The following is a 24,903-nucleotide window of genomic DNA, read 5'->3' on the forward strand; positions in this document are numbered from 1 at the left end:
AGGGGTCACCTAGGACTATCGGAAAATAAAATTACAGTTATGAAGTAGCAATGAAAATAATGTTATGGTTGGGGGTCACCACAATATGAGGAACTGTATTAAGTATTAGGAAGGTTGAGAACCACTGGTCTACAGTATTTATATCCATGTAGCTTGTACGTGGCTCTGATAACTCATGATATAGGATGGGAAATAACTATTTTAATAAATAAACATTAAGTGTAGCATTTCAGTAAAGCATCCCCCAAGCTAGATACATGAAAATGTCACAGTTGTTCACTGCAGCAGGATATCAAATTAATATTTCAAGTCTACTTACATCTCTATAACCATGTGGAACAGTCCCAGAAATTTCAGCAAAAGGAAGCACACACCCAGCGGGACAGTATTTACTGTAAGAAACAGGGATATAAAATAAAACAAGTATATAGCCTCTGATTACATAAAAGGCTGTTCTGAATAATAAAATCATCTATTTGATGTGTGCAATGACCTTGCTGATTTCTGAATTGGTGCTGAATCATAAGCATTTATCAACTTGCCAAAATATGAAATATCTGTCAAGCCAGAAATGACAGGAGAAGACATTTACAGGAAGAAATGAATAAGAACACATAAGATGTGATTGAGCATGTATTTCAACCAGACAGAAAGTGGCTCCAATAAAACCAGGCAATATTTATAACACATATCTGTTACACTACTTGAAACATTCAAATTAAATCTACAGAATGCTTGTCCAGAATGCTTTAATACTTTTCTACCGGTGATGCAATCAAGTCTTTTACTCCAAGTCTCAGGTCTATACCCTTAAGTCTTAAGTCAAGTCTCAGGTTGAGGATCAAGTCTGGGAGCCAATTGTTAACAGGAAAAAAGAGGGCAAGAGGGGAACAGCAAATAATGCTTTAAGCAATGGGCTTGAGGTGGGAGTCGAGGTCGAAGCTTTAGAAAGATCCTTCTGTCTTAAGCATGTTGCTTAAAGAATTTGCTGTTCTGCTTCAAGAAACATGTCCAACACTCTGGGGAGGGTCTTGCTTGATGCTCAAAGTGAATGATGCCAACAAATCAGACACTAAAATATATATAAGTCCCAAGTTGGATAAAGACAGTACATCATTTATTGTCAAGTTGAGTCACTGAAGTGACTTGAGTCTACATCACTGTTTTCTACTAAATAATAAAACATAAATAGGGATTAACTTGGTGCATCTTATGCTAAAACCAAAAGTCGGAATAAATCCTATGATTTCAACAAAACTTCCCAAATTATTACATTCATGTTTGCGTAACATGGGTAACCTGCAAACCACTAACACTTAACCAGAAACATCAACTAAGCAAATTTAGTGATCAAAACAGGAAGTACAGAGATTTAAGCACACTGCAGAACAGAGGGGTATACTGCAGAAGAATACACAAAAGTTTCCATAGAAATTGGGATGACTTGTTGAGATGGTATGAAGAGACTTCAAACACAGGATTTTTGAAAGCACAAATCAGATAATTAGAGGAACATGTGGTTTTAAACTGGTGTTCTGTGTCTATTGTCTTGCTCTATTCCAATCTGTTCCAGCCTAGTTCCATAGGGACTGGCAGGTCAGAATTAATTAATTTATTTATCTATTTCATTTTTATTCTGCCTTTCTCCCAAAAAAGGGACCCATGTGGTTCAAAGGAAATGACTGTAACAGCAAAAACAACACATGCTAATTTTTAGACTAATTCACACCTTTGAAAACTTTATTAATGCATTCCAATTATCATGCGATGCAATCAAGAACGTGAGAATTACCAACATTCCAGAAAGAAAGACCAGATGCATTGGATGTAACAGGTTATGAATAATTATGTTTCAATCTTATGACAGTTATAACAGGCCAGTCCTATAGATGCCTACTAAAAATAAATCCTACAAAATTCAACCCCAATCCCATATTAAGTGAATATAGGATTTCAGCATAAGACCTCCCCCCAAAAAATTTTGGAGGCAGATAAAATCTGAATAACGGACATTCACAGCTTGTTTTTATAACATGCTAAAATGTGATCATAAGACTTGGCCTTAACTGTTATGATTACGGTTTACAAAGAACTGTTAAATTCTGTTAAAACTTTTTTCTTTAATACAGTAAATTTGGTGCATTTACTCAGAAGTGCCCCATTGGATTCAATGAATAGAAGTAGGAAAAATGTCCATTTGAAGTACAACTTCCAGAATCCCTTCACCAGCATAACCAATGACACACTGGTTGGGGTTCTGGAAGCTCTAGGAAAAAGTAATGTTTCCATATTCTTTCAGTGAAGCTTACTTCCAGAAAACAATTATGGGCTTGTAGTCAAGACCTATTTCACATATGCTGCCGATTTTATCCCTGTGATCTTGTACTATTGACAGAAATACAGTGATTAGAATAACACTAGGAGGGAAAAAAAGAGACATTTTTTACCTGAATTCTGGCTCAGAGAAGTGACTTGCAGTGTCTAAACATGTTATTAAATCTAAAAAGAAAGAAAAATATATTAAGGGAAAGTCTATATCGAAAATGTATACTTTGACAGAATGTCAAAATTAAACAGTCATCATTGTGCAGAAAAATATTTCAGTAGTACAATGGACCTTCTGCAGTTTAATCCTATGGCAACATTTTTATTTTTTTCCAGAGCTTTTTATTATTTTACACACACACATGTGAGAACACATGCACACACACACACACACACACTAGCTAGAAAAAGTCTGTGAACCCTAACAATAATTATAGACTCCCTATTTTTAACATAATAGTCTTCTCTAATCACAACCAGTCCTATTCCAACTATATTAGTAACTATATTACATCTATATTAAACAATTCTGTGTCTTGCAAAGTAAAATGATGCACAAATTATGCAAGTAATGGGTATACAAGAGTCAGTGTAGCTGTAAAGGTAAGTGAACTCCTGGTTGCATCAATTTCATTAAACAGAAAAATTAGAATTGAGTGTTTAAGTAATTAGGTAGACTGCATAAATGAATTTGGAGGTCCCACCCTACAAAAGGGTCAGAGTTTGGCTCCCACCATATGGTTGGTGTGGAAACATACCATCCCATGTCAAAATATGTCTCTTGGGACATCAGAGAAGCAGTTCTTTCTGCAATGGCCATCTTGAATGGGTTACAAAATCATTTCTAAGAACTGTGTGTCGGGGGGTGTCACCAATCCACTGTCATACAAATAGTCTATAAATGGAGAGACCAAAGTCATTCAGCCCAAAAGTGGTTGTACTACCAAAATCATTCCAGGAACAAACAACTGCATCATCCAGGAAGACAATAAGAATCCCAAAGTATTATCTGCCATTCCACAAGCCGCAGCTGCATTGGCTTGAAGAGTATTGATGACTCAGTGTTTAGGAAAAGGCTGAATAAGAATGATGGTTGCAGGGAGAAAGACATCTGTTCTCTAAAAAAAGCTGCTACCTGTTTGTTAAAGATCATATATATTATCTACAAGGTTTCTAGAACAATGTTCTCTGTATGAGTTAAAGGTAGAACTTCATGGCCTCAATGAGAAATATTATGTTGGGCAAAAAAGAAACACACAATTCAAAATCTCATCCCCAGCCAAAGAATAGCTGCAGTTGAAAAAAAGTGTAGATATTTCAATGACCTAGTTACAACCAAACCCACTTGAAATATTGTAACAGGACTTGAAGCAAACTGTTCATGCAAAGAAGCTTTTAAATATCATTGAGCTGTCTGTAAGGAGAAATGGGCCAAAGGTCCTTGAAACTGATGTGAGAGACTAACCAACAGTTATAGGAAATGCTTACACAAAGTTTTTGCTGATCAAGGGGGTGCTACCAGGTATTGAATCTAAAGGCTCACAGACCTTTTCCACATATGGATATTAGCTATTAAATAAGTTATGCATATGTAAGTGTTTGGTGTTTTAATTAGGTTATCTACTGTTCTTTATCTATGATTCTAGGGTTCGAATAAGACACTAACTATGTTTTAGGTGGGAAATATGTGACTATCTTGAGGGTCTGCAAACTTTTCCTCACTACTGTATATTCGTGCAATGCATTTATACATATTCATTCAATAAATTCTCAAATATTCTTCTAAAGAAGAACACTACACTGAGATAATATCAAAAGTACTATTACTAATTACTTTAACGAAGAAATATGATTGCAAAGCTAAACTCCTGAAATGAAAGCAGAGAAATTATTTTGGATTTCTATCCTCATTCATAATATGTCTGTAAAAATTGATGTGATATCATTATTTGGCTCTGTAAATTCCACCTTCATGATAAGGGAGCCCATGCATCTTTAAATTTATTGGCCATATTCATTCTTTTCTCTGTTCCTATTTTATATATCCCAATTTGTCCTCGGTATCTGCAAACTTATCATCTGCAGATTCAAGCATCTGCGGATGGCAAGCCCACAGTGAGGAGGAGGAGGAGGAGGAGGGATCTGATGAGGAAGCAGCAGCAGTGGGGGAGGTGGTCACCCCTCACCAGTGAAAGCCTTCCGCAAAATACTGTATGTGGAGGATGGCTGCTGCTCGGACCCCCCGGTCCAGAGCCCTACTTTCCCCGATGACCAGCTACAGAGCCCAGGAGGATGAGAAAGAGAAGGAAGAGGGCAGCTGAGCAACCCCCAGGCATGACTTGTCTGGAGACAGCTGAAGCCTCTGCTGCTGCTGCAACAGACATTCTGCTTCTCACCCGTGGAAGGGAGAAGAGAGAGGGAAGGGAGCAGTCTGGGTGGTGGCATCATGGGGAGGCTGTGGGGCCAGGTCAGGTAGCAGTTGGTCAGTGGCACTTGCTCCCATCTCAGGCAGGCACTCAGTCATTCCAGGAGGCACTGGTGCCCCTCCTTTGCCTCCGCCTCCTCTGCCCGGTCCCTCTTTTCTCATGCACAGAGCTAGGAGGAGAGGAGAAACAAAGGGAAGCACCAGGAAAGTGAGAGGGAGGGAGGGACAAGGCAAGGAGAAAGGTGAAGTTCCATTGCCCTCAAGGGCAGCTCAGCTACACCACCATTGGGGACAATGGAACTGTAGCATCGGTGGATTTTGGTATCCACAGGAGGATCTGGAACGGATCCCCCACAGATACCAAGGGCTGACTGTAATCTTTTTCTTCTGTATTTAAATTAACAGCTTGCTAGATTTTTGCTAATATTTTGGTCTTGGAGAATTACCAAGAGCTTTCAACTATGGATGTATGCATTAAAAAAACCTCATACAAAATTATAGTGAATGAACAGAACAAAGGATTAATAATTACAGACTAGACAAATCATAGAAATAAAACAGCAACACCATGTTAAGAAAACAATCTGGTATCAAACAGCATTTAAAGGTCTGTCAGAAGACAATTATTTTGCTTAGAACCAAAAGGATATATTTTTGGCACCATGTGACTAGATTAATTTATTCTAACCATACATAGTTCAGCATCATCTAAACTAAATTATTATAAATGCTACTCTGATTAGATGTGGTTTTGAAACAACTCAGGCTTAAATTATTAGAAATAATTTATCAGAATTGGGGCAACTGGAAAACCAGAATGCATTACCTGTGTAAGACTGCACACTGAAAAAAACAAAAGCAGATATGTGAAGGTGCATATATATTCCTAAATAAAAACATGATAAATACCTGGTTTGTCAGTGGTTGAGTAAGATGCAAGAAATCCATGTCCGTAGAAGTGTATGCCACTCATGAACTGCACTGTAACTTCGTTACTCTTTGATTCATTTAAACTGTCCATCTGTAAGCCTAAACCACAGTATTTTCCTGGGGAAGAAGACAGATATTTGTTTACTTGACATAGCACTTATCTGCATATTTAGAACATTTCTGAGATCAACAAATTTATGAATCTAATGTTTATAAACACCATTAAATTAATCTCTAAGTCTAAGGATAAACCAAAGAAATAATCTAGGATAAAAACATGAAAAAATTAAATTATCTATTTTTTAAACATCCATTTTTTACTGGAGGAAATCACCAAAGGAATAGTATTCAAGTCATCCCAGGATCCCCAGCGCTACCAAATATCAAACCAGATATAAATGGGTACACCCTTTTTGGCAATATTTGGAACATTTTACAGATTAGGGAAGAAAAAAAGACAACAGTGATATTCCTAAAACTATGAGGTTTAGTATATGAATTTCCATTAGTATATTATCATTATTGCTAATGAAGTGGGATGGTGTGGGCTATGAACTATTCCTGAGAAACTGTGATTATGTGAAGTTTCCTTTTTTGAAAAAAAATCACTCTCAGGGTCAATACAGAATTTCTTCAACAATCTTCTTAAAACCCTTAATTCTGCAATATACAGTAAATCTATCATTACTTAAAGATTCGTCATCTATCAGTCCAGTTTCTGTACTCAAGATATTTCTACTGAGATTTATTTCCAATATATAAGTTTTTAAAAAAACATCAATGGCTGCCAATTTTAACCTTACCAAAAACTCTCTCTTTCAGTAGAGCAAGACCTAAACTGCTCACTCTCTTATGTAGCCACACCATCTGATAACAGCTGAGAGGTAAATTGGGGGAGAGGGAGTAGATAATGTATTTGGGCTAATGAATTCAACTTGTAAAAGTGAATATATTATTAGGGCTGGAAATTCTTTACCATTTAAGAAACTTGTGCTTTGCTTTGCTTTTACAAGTGACCTTGGCTCAGAGCAAATCTATGTCTTTGTGCTGAAGGCTTAATTAGTGACAGATCACATTAAATTTCTTACAGTAAGATTACATTCAGGGTTAGTGTGGTATAGTGGTTTGAGTGTTGGACCACAACTCTGGAGAACAGGCTTTGAATACCTGCTGAGCCATGGAAACCCACTGAGAGTGGGCTGTATGGGTTCACAGATGCCTTGGACAAGTTACACTCTCTCAGCCACAGAGGAAGGCAAAGGCAAATCCCCTCTGAACAAATCTTGCCAATAAAACCCTGTCATAGGGTCGCCTTAGGATTGCCATAAATTGGAAATGACTCGACGGCACACAACAAGATTACCTTTGGCCACCCTTAATATTCCTGTATCTAAAGTCATGAGTTAAGTAGAGAGAAAAAGGAAAAAAAAACCAATGCAACTCTAAATTAAAACGTATCAAGCCACAAAATATCAACTGTGCTATCTGTAACATTGTAAATTTTATTCCTTCTCTGCATACATGCCACCATTCTCCTTTGGCAGCACAGTTTAACATTCTTACATAAATATCATATGCAGAGGTTCAAAAGTACACAAGACATTGTTCAAACAGGTTGCATACCTGTAATGTTAGTTCTTCCAGTATTATCTGTGAACTGACATATATGTGTCTTAATCCCACACAGAGACACATCTGGACAATTCTAGGAGTGAATAGCTTTTTGCAAGGTTCTCTCGCACATGCTTGTACATGCCCAAGCTACTTTATTTTTATTTCTCAAACATCACAAAATACAGTCAGTTCTCCATATCCATGGATTTTTATCCATGGATTGAGCCATTCTCACCTTGAAAATATTCAGAAATAATATGAATTCCAAAAGCAAACCTTGTTTAGTCTATTTAAGGGACATCATTTCATTATGGCATTGCATTTAATGGGACTTGAGCATCCATGGATTTAATATCCACGAGGGGTCCTGCAACCAAAGCAAGCAGATACGAAGGGCCCACTGTACAATAGGCAGTATGTAAATAGATGGGAAGCGTGTGAATTGGGGACTATTGGCTATAGAGTTTATTCCATTTGGCCATCTTTGGAAAACTTCCACATTTTTAATCAACTAGGTTTAGTTTAGTTTTTGGTACTGGGACGGGCTAAATAGACCTTTGTGAACTTTGTGAGTTTTGAGATACCATGGACCATATCATCGGGGAATGTCTCTGTTACAGAGATAAGAGAGTGTATTTTCTCCCTTTGCTATCTGAAAAGAGAGTCCCAGCTGAATACTTGGGAGTTACTTTTTTAAAGCTTGAACTCGGCGGCCTTCTATCTTGTCAGATCTTTGGCATTTCCTCCAAGTTAGTTGTTTGGTGAACTTACTCTGATTTAGTCTGTGTAGGGCTTTGTTAGTTTTTCTTTTCTTTACAGATGTCAGCAGCAGATAGTTTTACAGCCTTATGGCCCTGCTTTCTCATTAAACACCAGCAGAAGAAGATGAGACAAAGAGGGTGGGCTGTGTGAGTTCACAGATGCCTACAGTTACTGGTAAGCAACCTGTTCTCCTTCTTCATGATCTCTATGTCTCACTAATACATGTGATTAGCAATCTAACTTATCTGAGGATACATGGCACATCATGATATATAGCACTGTTCTGTTGAAAGCAGTGTCCAATTTTGATCTGATGCTTAACCAGCTATCTTTAATGAAGGTAGATGGTTGAGACCAGATAACCAGTCTGCAAAGATCTGTGAGAGGAAGGTCACACAGAAAAAGTGCCTTACAAAAACTACTTATAAAGTTCCACAGCTCTACAGGGACATTTTTTATTGTCAATGGTTTCGGCAATTTAAACAAGTGATAAAACAGTCTATTCATTTCCTGAATCCATTTAGCAAAACATTGCAGTGGAACTGGGAGCCCTGCATTAGGGGTCAGAGTAGCAGAGTACCAAAGACATGTCAAAAAGGAGACATACAAGAGACAGGAAGCTAATATTTTCTTGACATCCAGAGAATGAAGAGCCATATACAACTGTGAAGATGGGTTTTAACAACCACATTAGGTAAAAATTAGACTTTTAGTTTTAATACTATGTCGTCTTTCTGGAAAACTACATGTGAAGAATCTATACCAACTATGGATAGTTGATTTTCAGATCAGACTATGGTAACTACTAAAAGGAAATCAACTGCAAAAAAGAGAGAAAAAGAAGATCACAGATTGCCAGTGGATCACAGTTTTTAATCAATAGCAAAAAGGCCAAGAAGAAAGATCAAGTAGGGGATGGTGTGCACAGGGGAGGGGGATTAGTTTGAAAAGACTCAAATAATGTCTCACCATTTTATCCAAAAATAGAAATGGGGACAACAGTGGTTACTACACTGTGGTTTCTGCTATGTATACATTTAGCAAGGAGAATGTTAAACTATTCTCTCTGAAGTAAAGAAGTAAAGTACAGAACTGAACCACTAGATGAAGGAGAAAATGGAAGGCAGTTGTTTTGACCTGCTGTAATAGCACCTTATTTTTCTTGTTCCATGTATTGTTGAATATCATACATTTTTCATGTGCCTAGTGAGTCCCAGGACAAGGCAGAGGAATGCAGTGCCCTTAGTTGGGGAAATCACAGGCAGAGCACTGTGTATAGCACTGGGGGCTGGACATGACAAGTAAGGAAATGGGAGAATAGATACAGTGCGGCCACATCATACACGGATGCACCATACGTGGTTTTCAGCATACGCTGAAAGCCACGAGGGAGCCTGCGAGGAGTGTGCGGGGCAGCGCGTCCCATTAAGACTAATGGGGTGCGTTGCCTATTTTTCAATGGGGATCGAGCATATGTGATTTTTACACCGGGGTGTGTGTGTCCAGAATGGATCCCCCGTGTAAAAAAAGGGTGCACTGTACTTGAAATCTGTTCTGTGTTTCGGTTCCCTCTCCACCCCCACCACTGTGGAAGTAACCAGTGTACCAATTAATCAGGTTTTTTGGGTGTGGGGGGTGTCAATTTCACTTATCACATCCTGATGATGTTGACAAAATGTTTGAATCAGTCTGTCTTACCACATGTAAGCTTGATCCTTGTCCATCTTGGCTTCTAAGATCTAGTCCAAGTGGATTGACTGTGTGTGCCCATAGTAGAGACAGTAGTCCAAACAGAATGTGTAACTGTGACCAGATCCAGTGTCTTTACGAATAGATGCAGCTGGTGCAGAAGCCTTAACTGTTCAAATGCATGCCTGGCTAACCCTGAAATCTCACCCTACAGGCTCAGGGTTGAACCCAGGAAGCTGCTGACTTGCATCTTCACAGGAAATGTAACACCATCCTGTTCAGGATAAATCCCTATTCCCTGATCTGCCTTTCGACTGACCAGGAGAACCTTTGTTTCATCTGATTAAGTTTCACTTTTTTCACCCTCATACAGTCCACTATTCACAGGCATTAAAAAGATAGGTTATTTGGACAGTGGTGGAAAGTAATAATCCAATTGGGTAGAGGCAGCCACTCACCACATGAGTCGTTTACTCCATCTGAGGCTGAAAATGAGGCACCCAGCATCAATCACATGGCTGGGCACCTCGTTCTGAACTCAGAAGGAATGACATTTGTCAATGACAACGGGTGGCAGAGCAGGACACACTGTAAACAGCTGCTAGTCACTGCTCTGAAGGGATCTTGATTTTCTGGGAAGAACTGGAGCAAAAGGTTTGCTTTTTAATCCTTGTTAAGGGTGGTATCATGTTGATTTGAAGCTGAACTGGCTGTACTTCATATGGACAGCTCACACCTAAATCAAGGATTGGGCCCTGCATTGTTTGGACTGATTGCCATGAGGATGGGGGGGGGAGGGGGAGTATCTTGAGAATCCGCCCATGTGGGCTTTTTCTCAACTGTGTAAAATAGTCCTGACGTATATGAAGTCAGATATTCCTTATAACCAATTTAAAAAGCTTCAAATCCATGTAAATTTTTCTTCATCAACCTTAGACAGAGTGGAGTGAGAAGAACCAAGCAAATAGTTTGGAGGTATGTTTTTAAACTAATAATCAAATCTACCATAAGGAAACCCCCCCCCCCCCCAATTTTGAACTACATTATCACCAACAAGATTTTGACATAAAAGAAAGAAAAGCTTACCTATTTCTGTCCTTGTGGGTCCAATTCCATTATAAACTCTCACATAATTAAAATGGCAAGAATCTGAATCATCAATATCAAAATCTCCAAATTTAAGTTGAACTCTTTGCTCGGGCTTTACTCGAATCTCCCATTCACAAACTGTGCTGTTAGGATAGGCGTATGGGTAGTTTATTGATGTAAAAGTTCCGCTTTCGGGTCCTAAAACTGTATGACCACATCCATCACCTTAAAGAAAAAGAAAAGATTGATCTGTGATGTTGCTTTCAGGAAATACTACTTCTCCAACATGTGCAGACTGTGTAGTCCACAGACTATAGCCACCACAGTGTCATTAACCTCTTAGCTACTGCATTATATAACAAGAATGAATCAATTAAGTGGGGAAATGTTTCAACTGAGCAGAGATGAGTTTCAGAAGCAGAGATAAAATTCCAAAACTGAGATCAATGTAAGATTTAACTTCTTATTTCTTGGATATGTTTAACAAGTATCTTCAAGAACATCTGAAAATAAGTTTAATCTTATCAGGGAGTAATACCCACTGAACACAGTTCAACTTTCCTCTTAGTAAATAGTAAACCTTTTGTCGTTCGTAAGCCTGTCATTCATAAAATTAGAGTTGACTTTGGTGTCTCTTTTCAGCTATGTATTTTTAAAATTGTTTTAACTGCTTTTAAAGAATGTTCTAAATCTGTTTCTATCTGGAATCCCTGGTAATCTGAGAGTCAATAAGCAAATATTTTAAAGTAAATATATGAATACATTAAGTACATGTGGCTTAGCTACAAATGCAGCAGCCAGCCATTCTGGCTTGGATAAAAGCACCTACCCTATAATATTCCTAACAAAAAGCAAATGAGAAATGGATATTTTAAAAGTAATAGGTATTCCTGCACCCTTGTAATTTATAATGTTTTCTTCAATTAATAATTAAAGTGTAATGATTCCCACAAGATGTTGTGATTGCCACTAATTTAGATAATTGTAAACATGATTAAATGTAAATAAGGGTGTACCTAGTATTTATAATTACAAAATGAAACCTCAATATTCCAATACCATATGTTTATGATTGCCAAAGGGTGACTCAAAAACTAAGAAAAAAGAGGAAGGATACACTCTCTGTGTTAGAGCCCCAAGGCTGCATTCAGATGCAATACAGTACTCATTTGGTGCTCTGTGAACATAGAATCATAGAGTTGGAAGATACCACAAGGGCCATCCAATCCAGCCCTCTGCAATGCAGGAACACACAATCAAAGCACTCCAGACAGATGGCCATCCAGCCTCTATGTAAAAACTTCCAAAGTAGGAGACTCCACTGCACTCTGAGAGAGTGTGCTACACTGTCAAACAGTCCCTACTGTCAGGAGGTTCATCCTAATGTTGAAATGGAATCTCAGCAGTCATGTATGTTTCTCCCCCTACAGTATGGTATGTCTACAAGAAAGAGTTGAAAACAAAAGCAGGTACTTCTGATCTCTTCTTTGTGATAAAATCAAAGAAGAGTTGGGCACGAAGGGGAGCAGATTTATGCTTCTGTCCTAGCCACAATTCCCTGGAAATAAGCAACATTATAGTAAGTATGACCTACTTTCTAACAGAGATGCACAAGATGATCACAGAATCATAGGGTTGAAAGAGACCACAAGGGCCATCCAGTAGATCCCCTTCCCATACAGGAAGACACTCCAGTCTTGGTTGAAAGACCTCCAAAGAAGGAGACTCAACCAAACACCAAGGCAGTGTATTCTACTGGCAAACAGCTCTTACTTTCAGGAAGAGCTTCCTAATTTTTAGGTAGAACCTCTTTTCCTATAGTTTGAATCCATTGCTCCATGTCCTAATCTATGAAGCAGCAGAAAACAGACTTATTCCATCCTCAGTTTGTGACCTTGGGGAAGTCACAGTCTCTCAACCTCACAAGAATGCAAAGGCCAAACTCCTTTGAGGAAACTTGCCAAGAAAACCCTGCGCCTTAGGGTCACCACAAATTGGAAACAACCTGAAGGCAAACAACACTGCATCATGTCACTTCTTAACCTTCTATGTCTCAAGATAAATATACCCAGCTCCCTAAACAGCTCCTCATAGGGCACCACTTCCAGACCTTTCAAATCTACATGCAGATTTTTGGCTTGATATCACATGACCATTTTTGTTTCCTGTCAGGGATGATGGGAGTTGTTGCTCTTCACCTCTGGCTCGAACTCACCACCTTGTTACGCACCGGCGCTGACCAGTTTTGGCCAGTGGTTAAAGCTTTGCTCTAAAGCAGCAGAGTTACAGAGAATAGGCTGAAGACCCTGACAAACTCTCCAAGCCTTCTCACTCTTGCTTCCACAGAAGTCTTCCCACTTCTTCAGGATTCAGCTGGCTCTTGTATCTTCACCCAAGACACCAGACAACTCAGTAGTCTTATATAAAAGATCTACTTTATTCTACTATATACAGCTCCAAAACTATCCAACACAACTCCAATAATACTCCTCACTACTACCCACAAAATACATTGGGATTCATAGCCATTATTATAGTCATTGCAAAATACCACCCACTGTTGTCTGTTTCCACCCAGTGGGCGTGTACATTCACTTTCATTGGTTCTCTTGGTTCAACCCACAATTAATGATTTCATCATCTCAGCCTTGACCACTTAACAATTCTCAGGTGTGTTCAATTATCCACTTTACATTTCTGTCCTTGGCATTTAGGACTTGCTAATTCCATTACCTTTTACACCTGTGTGGCTTCTAGTTGCTTCTGCTGAGTCACCCTGACTCTCACATACATGTTTTTATTTCTTACACTGTATGTCCCATGTTGCATTTTCCTTAACATTTCCACCATCTTCAAGTCATGGTTTTCATGGATGAGCCACATGACAGATCTGTTGCAAATACTATTTTCTAATACAATTTACTAGCAGCATGTTGGGCACATCTTCATATCAATCAAATCACAGGGGGCTAATCCAAAGTTATTAATGTATGTGAATACCACCAATTAGCAAAATATCCTGGCATGCATCACTATAAAGGCTGACACAGCTAGGCAACAAGCTAATTTTGTAGCTGCTATGGCAACCACAGAGGGCTCTGTTACTGTCTTTATAACTCTAACAAGATAAGTACCTCACATGTTAGACTTAATGCTGCAAGCTAACCTGGATAAATGTTTCTTTCCTCCATCTTAATAGTGCCCCACTCCACAGTGGGAAATCTGGTCCATTAATAAGACGGTAACCTATCTGATATTCAGCTGATGGAAGAAATCATGTTGAAACAGACATTGTAAGTCAGACATACCACCTGAAGGCCTATATTGTGGCAGTAATGGTAGCGATAACCAGTGATTTTTTCCCCAAATTAGTTGCTAGTAGTGGTCACACAAGAGGATCACCTATCACCAACCACAGTGACCAGTATAGTAGGCATTTCATGGATTAAATTGCTTTACACTGCTTATCTGGGTGCCACAGCAACAAAGCCAGAGGAGTCAATGAGAGCATAACAGTGTGCTTATTTGAGTCATTCTCTGTCTCTTTTGCTTTTACATGTCAACAGGATCACTGGGTAAATGCATGTCATCTGATCCTGTGAGAATCTGACTGATAAGGAGGAATCTTTATTAAGCAGGAGGTTATCATTATTTTCTCATGGAGTCAAACCCATCTTAAAACATAATATGCTCATCAATGACCTTCTAAGGCAGGATGACCAGATATCCTCACCACAAAGGAAAACCAGTCATTGAAAAATGTGGGACATTCAATAAAAATATAGGACATTACAAAATAAAATCTTGAAACACTTGCATAAATATAAATTCATGCTTCTCAGTCATGCTCAGGATGGAGGACAATTTGAAATTCATCCTGGACAGAAGATTGAAATGTAGGACATGCACTGAAAAGGAGGATGTCTGGTTATCCTTTTGTAGATGCTTTTTCCACATGAGTTCTACATAGTAAGCTTTCTCAGATGGAGTACAGTTTGGGTTCCACTGCTTTAATAATTTAGATTGGTATGACCTCTGTAGTTGTGCCCTTTCTCCGTTATGGGAGGATTATTGTATTTTATGGGATGTTTCTTGTCATTTTATTCCATAACTCACACATAGTGGTACTGTGGTAATTAAAAGAGCTATATGTTTTATAACATAAATGCTAAAACTGTAAATGTTACAGAACTGAAAATCACAACCAGTCTTTATGGACTGCCTTGACATTTAGCCTAAAATAGGTTAAAAGCCCCCCTGGAGCAGAACGAGATGAGTCTTATTATCCTTATGGTCAGAGAACGATCACTTTTTTCCCTATCACTTTCCATCATGTATTTGGGTCCATTAAATAATGGACTGAAGACTCACAATGGAAAATGTCATTCCAAATTCATGAAATGCTGTCCTTGTATTCTCAAACACTAGTCATTTCACAGATGAAAAGATTTAGTACATACTATGATTGTCAAAAATCCAAGCAGACAGCTTTTGGAGAAATTTTAAACCATGCTGGATAGGTAAAATGGCACATTATGCCATTCTTACTCTGAGAGAACTATATGTCAGTTTAATGACAGTGGGGATTTCAAACTCTTCTGTCTGAAGAATTTATAAATTATCACAGCATAATGTACATCTGACATTATGGAAATGCTATTCAATGTTTTTTAAATGGCTCTCATCAAAATGGAGGAAAAGGGAATGGCTGTATTGTTTCACTGAAACAGCAATACTTTCTTACATAAAGCATTCTGATGCAACAGATGGGAGTGCAGCAGTACACATTCTTCATATAAAGATTGCATCTCACAAAGACCTGAAAATAAAACTCATTACAAATTATGTAAAAAATGTATATACTGTATTCTTGAATACTGTAAAGATTGTGTGCCAATTTAGTGTAAAGTAGTAAACAGATTTTGAAATTACACTCAAAATCTACAGTGATGCCCCAAAGTCCATAGAATTGCACTCATGAAAGAGTATAATTTACAATGCTAAAAATTCAGTTACAGAAAATAGTCATAATCTTTGAGTGAAAGATGTTTTGTTGTGATGTGCCTTCAGGTCATTTCCAATTTATGACAACCCTAAAGTAAACCTATCACAGGGTTTTCTTGGCCGTTCTTCAGAAAGGACTTACCATTGCCATTCTCTGAGGCTAAGAGAGTGCGACTTTCCCATGGTCACCCAGTAGGTTTACATGGCTGAGCAGGGATTTGAACCATGGTCTCCAGAGTCATAGTCCCAAACTTAAACCACTACACTACGCTGGATATGTGGAGATACACTATTCCATGGATAGGTAACAATAGTGGGTAATTTGCAGGTTTCTGGCAAAATCCTAGGGAAGTGCAACCCAGATTCTATGATTCTATGATTTACACATGGAGCAAGCCTGGAGTCAGCATGTGGCTCCACAAACCTAGCAGGGCCTACGGCATTGAGGTAGTCCTGCCCTTCAAACCCCACACCCCCCTAATAAGGACTTTGTTTCTGCACAACTGGGTTATGTTCCCAAACTGCTCAAGTGAATAATGTGAAAGTCTCCATTGAAGCAGCACATGTAATTTTTGAAGCTGAGCAGTCCCTTAAATTTTAATTTATTCTAAAATTGTCTATCTAACGTCTTGTGGTCCCATTATTTTAATTCATTAATGTTTCCAACACAGGGCTTTCATTTTTTTTAAAAAAAATAATCTGAGCCATTGTTTTTAATGGAAAAGCTCAACTTATTATAAAAAGCTAGTTGTCTTCCCTATCTTGCTAGCCATGTAACATGATTTCCATTTATTAATCTGAAAACATACCCCAAACAATAAAAAACTTCTGCATCTACTGGTATTTATGAGTTCTGAAAAGATATTTCTGATTCCTAGGCAGCAACCTCAGGTTTTCAGATATGATTTTTCCAAAAAAATAATAATGAAAAAGTACATTTTCAAAAATCAAGTTGGGCAGTGATGTGTCATAGATCACCTTGCTTCTTCCACAACTAACACCAAAACAGGGGAACCAATTATAAAATTAATGGTGATGACATTAAAATACTTTCCCATAAATTATTCAAGCCTTTTCTATTAAAAAAAAATATACAGGGATTTTTTTCCTTACTTTTGCAGATCAGCTATAAAATGCAGCATCTATAGCCCAAAACATATCATACACTTGCTCATGTTTTTTAAAGATGGCAATTAAACCACAAATTCCTAAGTTCCTACTGATAATACCTTGCTGATTATAAATGAGCCAAGTTGCACTATGACTAACTGTTGAAATCTCTTTTGTGTTCTTTACCAAATAAGGAAAAGGTGCTCTCAGTGTAATCTGAGGGTGGGGAGAAGAACCAATTGTTACATGGAACCCCCAAACTAGAAATTAATAATATGAAAGGGAAAAAATTCTTCCCACAGATCCAGTTAGGAACCATTTTACAAAATTAATTTTGTTGCTGTTGTGATAAGCATGCTCATGTTTTAAACACTCACAATGATTCCACATTCTCACCATGTATAGTAAATGTAACTATGCCAGCAAACATTCTGAATGACTACTGACTTCAGAACTCTAAAATGCTTCCTAATAAAAGTATACTTGTATCTTTTACCTCTGAATTACTAAAATTCTTCTCAACAATTCAATATAGCCCAATTAATTAAGAGCAGTTTGAATGTTTCATTCTTTTGTCCATGACAAATGAAGCTATTAGTTTGTTTCTGAAAATCATTAGGATCTCAAAATAAAGCCAATAAAGGGCCCAACTACCTATTTTCTGAATGTGCCACATTCAGTTACATCTTTGTGCAGAGTGAGCATTTCTAAATGCAGGCATAGGAGAGACTGTGATTCAGTGTGGCACACTGTGTCATTTGGGGCTTCACTTCTCAAATAAGTTTAGGATTAAGAGTCCTTGCACACACACTAGATTTTGCAATTTATCATGAGCCTAAATTACACCAGCAAGAACATACTTTTTCTATGCCTCAAGCCATATAGGAAGGTTAAGTTTCATCCCAGTCATATGTGTACAGTAGTGCTCTTATTCTCACATGCTCCAATCTTGGTAACAGCTCCCACTCCAATCAGTGTACCTTTTAGTATGTCTCTAAAACTGAATAGATACACCTAGGACATATACTGCTTGCAGCCATTTGTTAAACTATAGTGGATGCTTGGCTTGGAACCATATTCAGTTTCTCAAATTAAGAACTCAGACATTTGACCATTTTGGCTATGCTTGGTAGTCACCCAGTTTCTAGTGATTTTGCTTTTTCACTTCCTGCTCCACAGAAGCAAAGTAAATACAGTGGGCAATAGCAAGTACATTTCTGTATCGCTTACCGATGTACTAAGCAGTTTACAGAGTGTAAGCCAATTGGCTCCAACAAGCTTGGTTCTCATTTTAGCAATCTACGGAAGGATGCCAGACTGAGTCAACCCAGGGGTCCTGGCTGGTATTGAACTCCCAGCCTTGTGGTTTCTGAGTGAGTGACTGCAGTAACCACTGCACCACCAGTAGGCCCCTGGTAACTGCTGGGGTTTTGGTTCCAGTATCCCCCATGGATACCAAAATCCACAGATACTCAAATTTACAGCGCTATATAAATAAAGTGTAATAATAATAATAAATACAATGGCATAGTAAACTGGTGAACCTTATATGAAATGGCAAAAACAAGGTTTGCTTTGGGAATTTATATATTCTTTGGATATTTTCAAGCTATGGATGCGAGGGCCAACTGTACATCCCTTTAGATCACATTGCCTGGTGAGACTTTTAAGGGATTGGCATAGATATCTACAGCAATATCTTTGCCTCCAGTCCCAAGGAATGATGCATCAGAATCATGGTCCTGCCATGCATAATTACCGCGCTTGAGTATATGTGTTGTAATGAAGGGTGATCAGGTATGCTGGGAAAAGAAATAATTTTGACTCATTTATGGCCTGGAATAATGAGCAGATGTGTAGGAAGGAAGTATGAGCTGCAGATCACCAAGGTCATTCTTATTGGAAGCTATAGCTTGGTACAGAGACAGAAAGAGGGCTAAGACCTGAGAAAACAGTGTGTTTTGAGTTCCTATCAAATGGGATGAAGACCTTTGTAATGGGTGAATTGTTTGGACTCTGCATATACTGTGTAACTGGAAAAGATCTATCAGTCCTGATAACAATTACTGTATGTACTGCCATCAACTCTGCTTGCTGAAGAAAGCTCTTCTGAATTTACTGAAGGTTAGTGTTCCTGAAGTGGTGTTAACCTGTACATTACATGCTGCCGCATTCCTACAAAGCCAAATCCTGGCTCCATTTTGAAAGAGGTGCTCTCTTTTTCCCTTTGTTGTTAGAAGGTTCTTTTTAATGTGATAGAATAAATCGAAGACTCTTCCTAGAATTACATTTCAGTCATTGATGTTTGTGAGCCCTGGACATATTTAACATCCAGTATAACAACATCTCTATCTCTTTTTAATCTGGTGCCATTTCTCTTTTCTTTCTTTTTTTCATTCAATTTGAGAGGAAACAAACTGATGGAGGCATTTTGTACCCTGAAACATCAAAACAGTCTTGAGGGATGGATGAACAGATCAATGTTTCATAAGTTTAAATATGTTTAAACCAATTACAGTTGGCCTTCCATTTTTACGGGAAGCCGGTCCGGACCCTCTCTCCACTACGAAAACAGAGACTCAAGCATATTCAAGCCCCATAGTTTTGAACGGGCCACGCCCCTGTGCGCACACCAGGCACACATGCCATTGCAAATAGCAGAGGTCGCCCCTCCACGTACAGTGCTCCCTTGCTTTACGCAGGGGATCTGTTCCGGACTCCCCCACGTAAAGCAAATACTGCCTATGATCGAGCCCTATGGGGACCCTTCTCACCACGCACCTTTCAGCATATGCTGAAAGCCGCATAAAGTGCACCCACATATGACGCAGGTGCACTGTATAATCAAAGGCACGGATCTCAGGTCTGCAAGTTAGGAGGAGCAACTGTAGTTGAAGAACATGGCTGAAAAATACAGGTATACTCCAATAAACAATAGAAAATTTGGTACCAGAGATAGATGTAACATGGAAAGAACAGGGATAGATTCCGACAACAAAAGTAGTTGTGTCAGATGTTAAAACATACAAAAAAAGAGCAGTTCCTAATATGTCCACTAACTATTTTATTCAAAACTAACGGTATACACATGTGAAATGAGCAAACAGGTCAGACAAGCCTTGTGTAAGCAGACAAAAACATTAGACCCCATGAAAGCTTCTTCCAAAATGCAGAAAATCCAGAGATTTATTTTTACCAGCCTCTGCTTTTGTTATTATTTGATTTTGGGGGTCAAATTTACAGCTCTATGATTGTGTAACATGCTGTAGGTAGCTGGTGAGACAGATTAATTCACTCCCTGCACCATCCTTTTCATCAAACTCATGGGCAGTGCAGACCACCCCTGAAGGGGTGGCCTGCAGCCGCCTCCATCTTTGCCATATCAGGGCCACAGCAACCACACACCACAGCCCCGATCTGGGTCAAAAAGTGGCTCCTTTTGGACCCTAGAAAGGGCGGCGTAATGCCGGCGCCACGGCTTTTTAGCGCTCCTTTGACATTGCGTCATGTGGATGCTGCGCCAGAGGAGTGCCATGACACTGTGTGCCATGGCTTGATTCAATCAGAGACCATGGGCATGAGCCTGCAGGGCATGAACAGAGCAGTGGAAGAAAGGGGGTCTTGGAAATGTCTTATCTACAGGGTCACCATGAGTCAATGTGAACTCGAAGGCAGTTAACAATAACAAAAACCAGTTTTGTTTCCATCCACGTCCCTTATTAAGGGATCAACTGGCTGTTGCTAATCAATCCAATTATTTCTTAATTGTTATAAGCAATATTTTATTAATATTGATGCTATAATCTGTGTCTGTACTGGCATTTTTAAAAATATATACACAAGAATGGACACTGCAACTCTAATTTAGTATATTTTGAATTACTATTATCAGGCAGATAATGAAGAGGTAAGGAGAACAAAACATATGAGGAAATGTTTCAGGAGATGGGCTTGTTCAGCTTGGTGAAGAAAAGACTGAGGGGTGACACGCTTGTACTCTTTAAGTATGTCGAGGGCTGTCACACAGAGAAGAGACAGGCCTGTCCTCTGCTACCATAGAGGATAGAACCAGGTCTAATGGTTTGAAGTTACAGGAGAATATATTTCAATAGAACATTGGAATGAGCAGTAAGAGCAGTACAGCACTCAAACCATTGCCAAGAGAAGTGGTGGAGTCTCCTTCTCAGAGGCGGGATACAAACCGCCATATAGTACGTATTGTATACGTACTAGGGTTAGGAAGGGGCGGTGCTTCCGCACCCCCCTAACTCTAGTACGTATACAATATGTACAAGATGGCGGCGCCCCTTCCACATGGGCGCCGCCATCTTTACGTACTGGACGCATAGCGTCCAGACGTGTCGCAGCACCTATGACGTCGCGAATGCGCCAGCGGTGCCTCGCGACGTCATAGAGGCGCCGCAAAAAGAAGCTCCGAAATTGAGCTTCTTTTTTGCTCCGCGTGGGAGCTGCTCCGCGTGGGAGCGGTTTGGCTGCTACGGCTCCCTCGTGGAGCAAATGGCGCCGGCGGGGGAACGCCGCAAAGCGGTGGTTTGTATCCCGCCAGAATGTTTTCAAAAGAAGCTGGACAGCTACCTGCTGTGGATGCTTTAGCTGGAGATACTGCACTGAGTAAGGAGGTGACTTGATGACTCACGAGGCCCATTCCAATTCTGATTCTATGAATTTCCTGATCTTCTAAAATTATAATTCCACTATAAAATAATAGAAGGGAGGTGAAGTTTATCCCTGACCTTCTCTCCCTAGCCATAACTGGGATTAAAATAGTTCTACATTATTAAGTCAATTACTACTAACTTGAGTACAGTTATATTTTTATACTTTAGTACTCTACACTGCTCTTTGAAGTTCAAGAATTTAAAATATTTTTGCTAAGTAAGGTGTGTGCATGCAGAGATGCAAGTATGCAGAGGTATTTCACCTTCCTGCTAAAGGCATCTTTTCCTTCTCTCGTGACAGTTCAGAAGTTCAGTCTGAAGTTTAAAAAGATATCTGGTGTCCATCTGCCCTATAAACTGGTATGAATTAGAGAAGCTCCAAGATATGCAAATACAGCAATAGCTGCTGGATATTTTGAAGAGCTGGCAAAGACCCATCTGGTTTTAAAATGGCTGATCTTGGCCAGAGATCCATGGAACACTTGCATCCTCTGTTCATCAATCTTACATAAAAATTCAAACAAGACTACTACAGATTACAGAATAATTTATAAAGTAGATGGGTTGTTTTCTCAGATGCCCTTCAACATTTATGGATGATGGACTTTTATAAGCTTCCACAAAGCTTCAGCTTCAGTTTGTACTGGAACTCCTCTAGTGGTGATATAAAGCTGAACTTATTCTAGCACTTTAGGGCAGACCCTTTATCAGAAGATTTCAATAAAAGGGTACAAAGTAAATGTGAAACCATATTTTCATGTTGTATTATGAAAAAACGGTCACTTTAAACATATCTTTTCACATAGAAAAATACTTCATTCAAACATTAAGGAAATATTTCACCATGAAAAATGTGAAGTAAAGCTGTGGTCTGTATGATACTATAGAGGAATAAATATCAGGCTAAAAGTTATAACAACATGGATTTTAACCATCCATTCACCTTTAATCTCATTTGCAATACCAAAAGAAACACACCCCAAAGCATCTGACTTTACAGGCTAAACAGGGTCAGGACTGCTTAGTATTTTAATAAGAGACTACCAGGGAATACCATGGATCTTAAGCTAAGAAAGTACCCTAACTAAAACCCTGATGAAACACTGCTAGTCAAGAGCTCACATTATTGGACTAGATGGACCAATGATCAGACTACTATAAAACAACTTTCTGTGCCTTAAAATCCTAGCAGTAATTTCAGCTTCAATAAATCTTTTGAATCAATTACACAATGTGGGTGGAAACAACACTCATGTAATCCCACTGATTCAGCTGAACTGCTGAATTTCTGTATCTCCCCCAGTCTACAAGATCTCCCAAAGTAATGGACAAATAAAAGCAATTTAAACAGAACAAAGGTAAAAGCATCTCTAGAATACATTAAAATGTTCTCTAAAAACTTTTAGAAGCAGTCTAACAACTGTCCTAAAATACCATTTTAAAACAGTTAAAACAGAGAAATTTCAAGCATATATAGGATTCAGGTCTATGTCCAATCATGGAAGCAATAAGATTTCCTCCTCTAGATTTTATTGTTTTCCTCCTTCCTAGGTTCAGCAAAGACAAGAAATTTTCATCTATATAATCTGATTAGTGTGAAGAAGCATATTCATAGCCTAAGCACAGAACTATAAAATGTAAGTTTGCATTCTTTGGATATTAACATAATCTTAATACTATAATCTGGTTTGTTGTTCTGTGACTTCTAGTTTTTTCTGACCTATGGTGACCCTAAGGCAAACCTATTACTGAGCATCCTAGATCTGAGAGAGTGTGACTCACCCACGGTCATCCAGAGGGTTTCCAAGGCCAGACGGGAAATCGAACCCTGATCTCCAGAGTCATAGTCCAGCTCTGGTTAAGGTCCCATATCTCGTTTGATCTTGAAAACTACGCAGGGATAGTACTCATTAGTACTTGGGTGGGAGGAAGCCAACAAATACCACATGTTATATAGGCTATATTTCAGAGGAAGGAAATGGCAAAATTACCTCTGAATATTCCTTGCCTAAGAAAAGTAAAGAAATTCATGGGGTCACAATGAGCTGACAGCCAACCTGAAGGCACAAACACACACAGAATTAAGCCATGAGAGATGTTTCACAGTAATCAATAAACCAAGCAATTTATAATATTATCTTCTGCCACTATGCTAGAGTTTCTAATCTTGCCTTGGAACAATTGTTCAGGGAGTGGAGCCCATTTTTCTACATTTTGGTACGCCTGGTGTGATGCAGTGTGACTTCTGGATGTCATTTTTGGCTGTTTTAGATTCATTTTGTGTTTGAACAAGGTTTGGCGGGGGCAGGGGAAATAAACCATCTTGGGTAGGTTTATGCCGGGGGGGGGGGGATCATGTGAAAATTAGCCCATTTTGGGGGCTCGGAGTTGGGCTCCACAGGGCATACTTTGCCCATTTCTGCTTTATAAGATTGTTAACAATGTAAATGGGACATGCAACAAAATATTACAACAAAAATGTTTCCAATCAGTGTTCTAGCCATAGAGTCATTTCAAGAATATTCTCTATTCCTTTCTGCCCCATCCTGGGTTTTGTTTTTTATCCTCAACGAATATTCAGTATTCCATATTCACTGACTATACTCACTGACACTGGCCTGTCTGCAAGACCTTACATTCCACCCCTAAATACTTTTTGATTCTCTGCAAACAATGTGGTCCTCCTCCAAACATGGCAATACCTCTCTTTTCTTCCCTCAGTGGCATTATTTTGGCAATAATCTGACAGCATAGTTTGCTCTTGGAGAGCTGGAAATCTTTTTAAAATTAGGTATCAGGTATGTTTAAAGTGGAACTAAACAGGGTATCTACAGTATTTTATTGTTTTATAAATGTCAAAGTATTACTGTTGTTGTTGTGTCATTTGTGACTGATAGTGACCCCTAAGATGAGCCTATCACAGGGTTTTCTTGGCATGTTTCTTCAAAGGGAGTTTGCCATGGCCATCCTCTGAGGCTGAGAGTGTGGGACTACAGAAGCCTTTTACAGTGCACCTGTGTCATACGTGGGCACACCTTACGCGGCTTCCAGCATATGCTGGAAGACGCTGGAAGTTGCAGCGCCGCACACCAGAAAAGGCAATGGTGCACATTGCACACCGCTACAGGCACAACCGCTTGAACAGCCGCATTTTTTCTCTTACGCGGGGGGGGGGGGGGTGTCCGGAACGGATCCCTCATGTAAGAGAAGGGACGACTGTATTATTTTGGACAACCATATGAGTATTTTTAGATATTTCACAGTGATCTCCAAAAA

The 24,903-nt window shown here is 39.0% G+C and overlaps 1 protein-coding gene across 3 annotated transcripts in view; it reads right to left on the reverse strand.

Moving 5' to 3' along the window:
* The window catches only part of DCBLD2 (discoidin, CUB and LCCL domain containing 2), a 49,418-nt gene that overhangs the window by 17,361 nt on the left and 7,154 nt on the right, over positions 1 to 24,903 (reverse strand). Inside the window, exons 1-5 of one of the 3 annotated variants that reach the window (XM_089512406.1) lie at positions 23,619 to 23,667; positions 10,832 to 11,059; positions 5,660 to 5,797; positions 2,448 to 2,499; positions 320 to 392 (exon numbers count right to left, since the gene is read on the reverse strand). In XM_089512406.1, the coding sequence (XP_089368532.1) occupies positions 320 to 392; positions 2,448 to 2,499; positions 5,660 to 5,797; positions 10,832 to 11,059; positions 23,619 to 23,658 (531 nt within the window). In that variant the 5' untranslated portion in view covers positions 23,659 to 23,667. Of the gene's footprint in view, positions 1 to 319; positions 393 to 2,447; positions 2,500 to 5,659; positions 5,798 to 10,831; positions 11,060 to 23,409; positions 23,468 to 23,618; positions 23,668 to 24,903 lie in introns of those variants that run through there. The other 2 variants (XM_089512407.1, XM_089512405.1) reach the window with 2 other exon arrangements.

Source organism: Sceloporus occidentalis, unplaced genomic scaffold, assembly GCF_023333645.1.
Source record: "Sceloporus occidentalis isolate IW3139 unplaced genomic scaffold, rSceOcc1.0.p SCAF_2, whole genome shotgun sequence".
Taxonomy (NCBI): domain Eukaryota; kingdom Metazoa; phylum Chordata; class Lepidosauria; order Squamata; family Phrynosomatidae; genus Sceloporus; species Sceloporus occidentalis.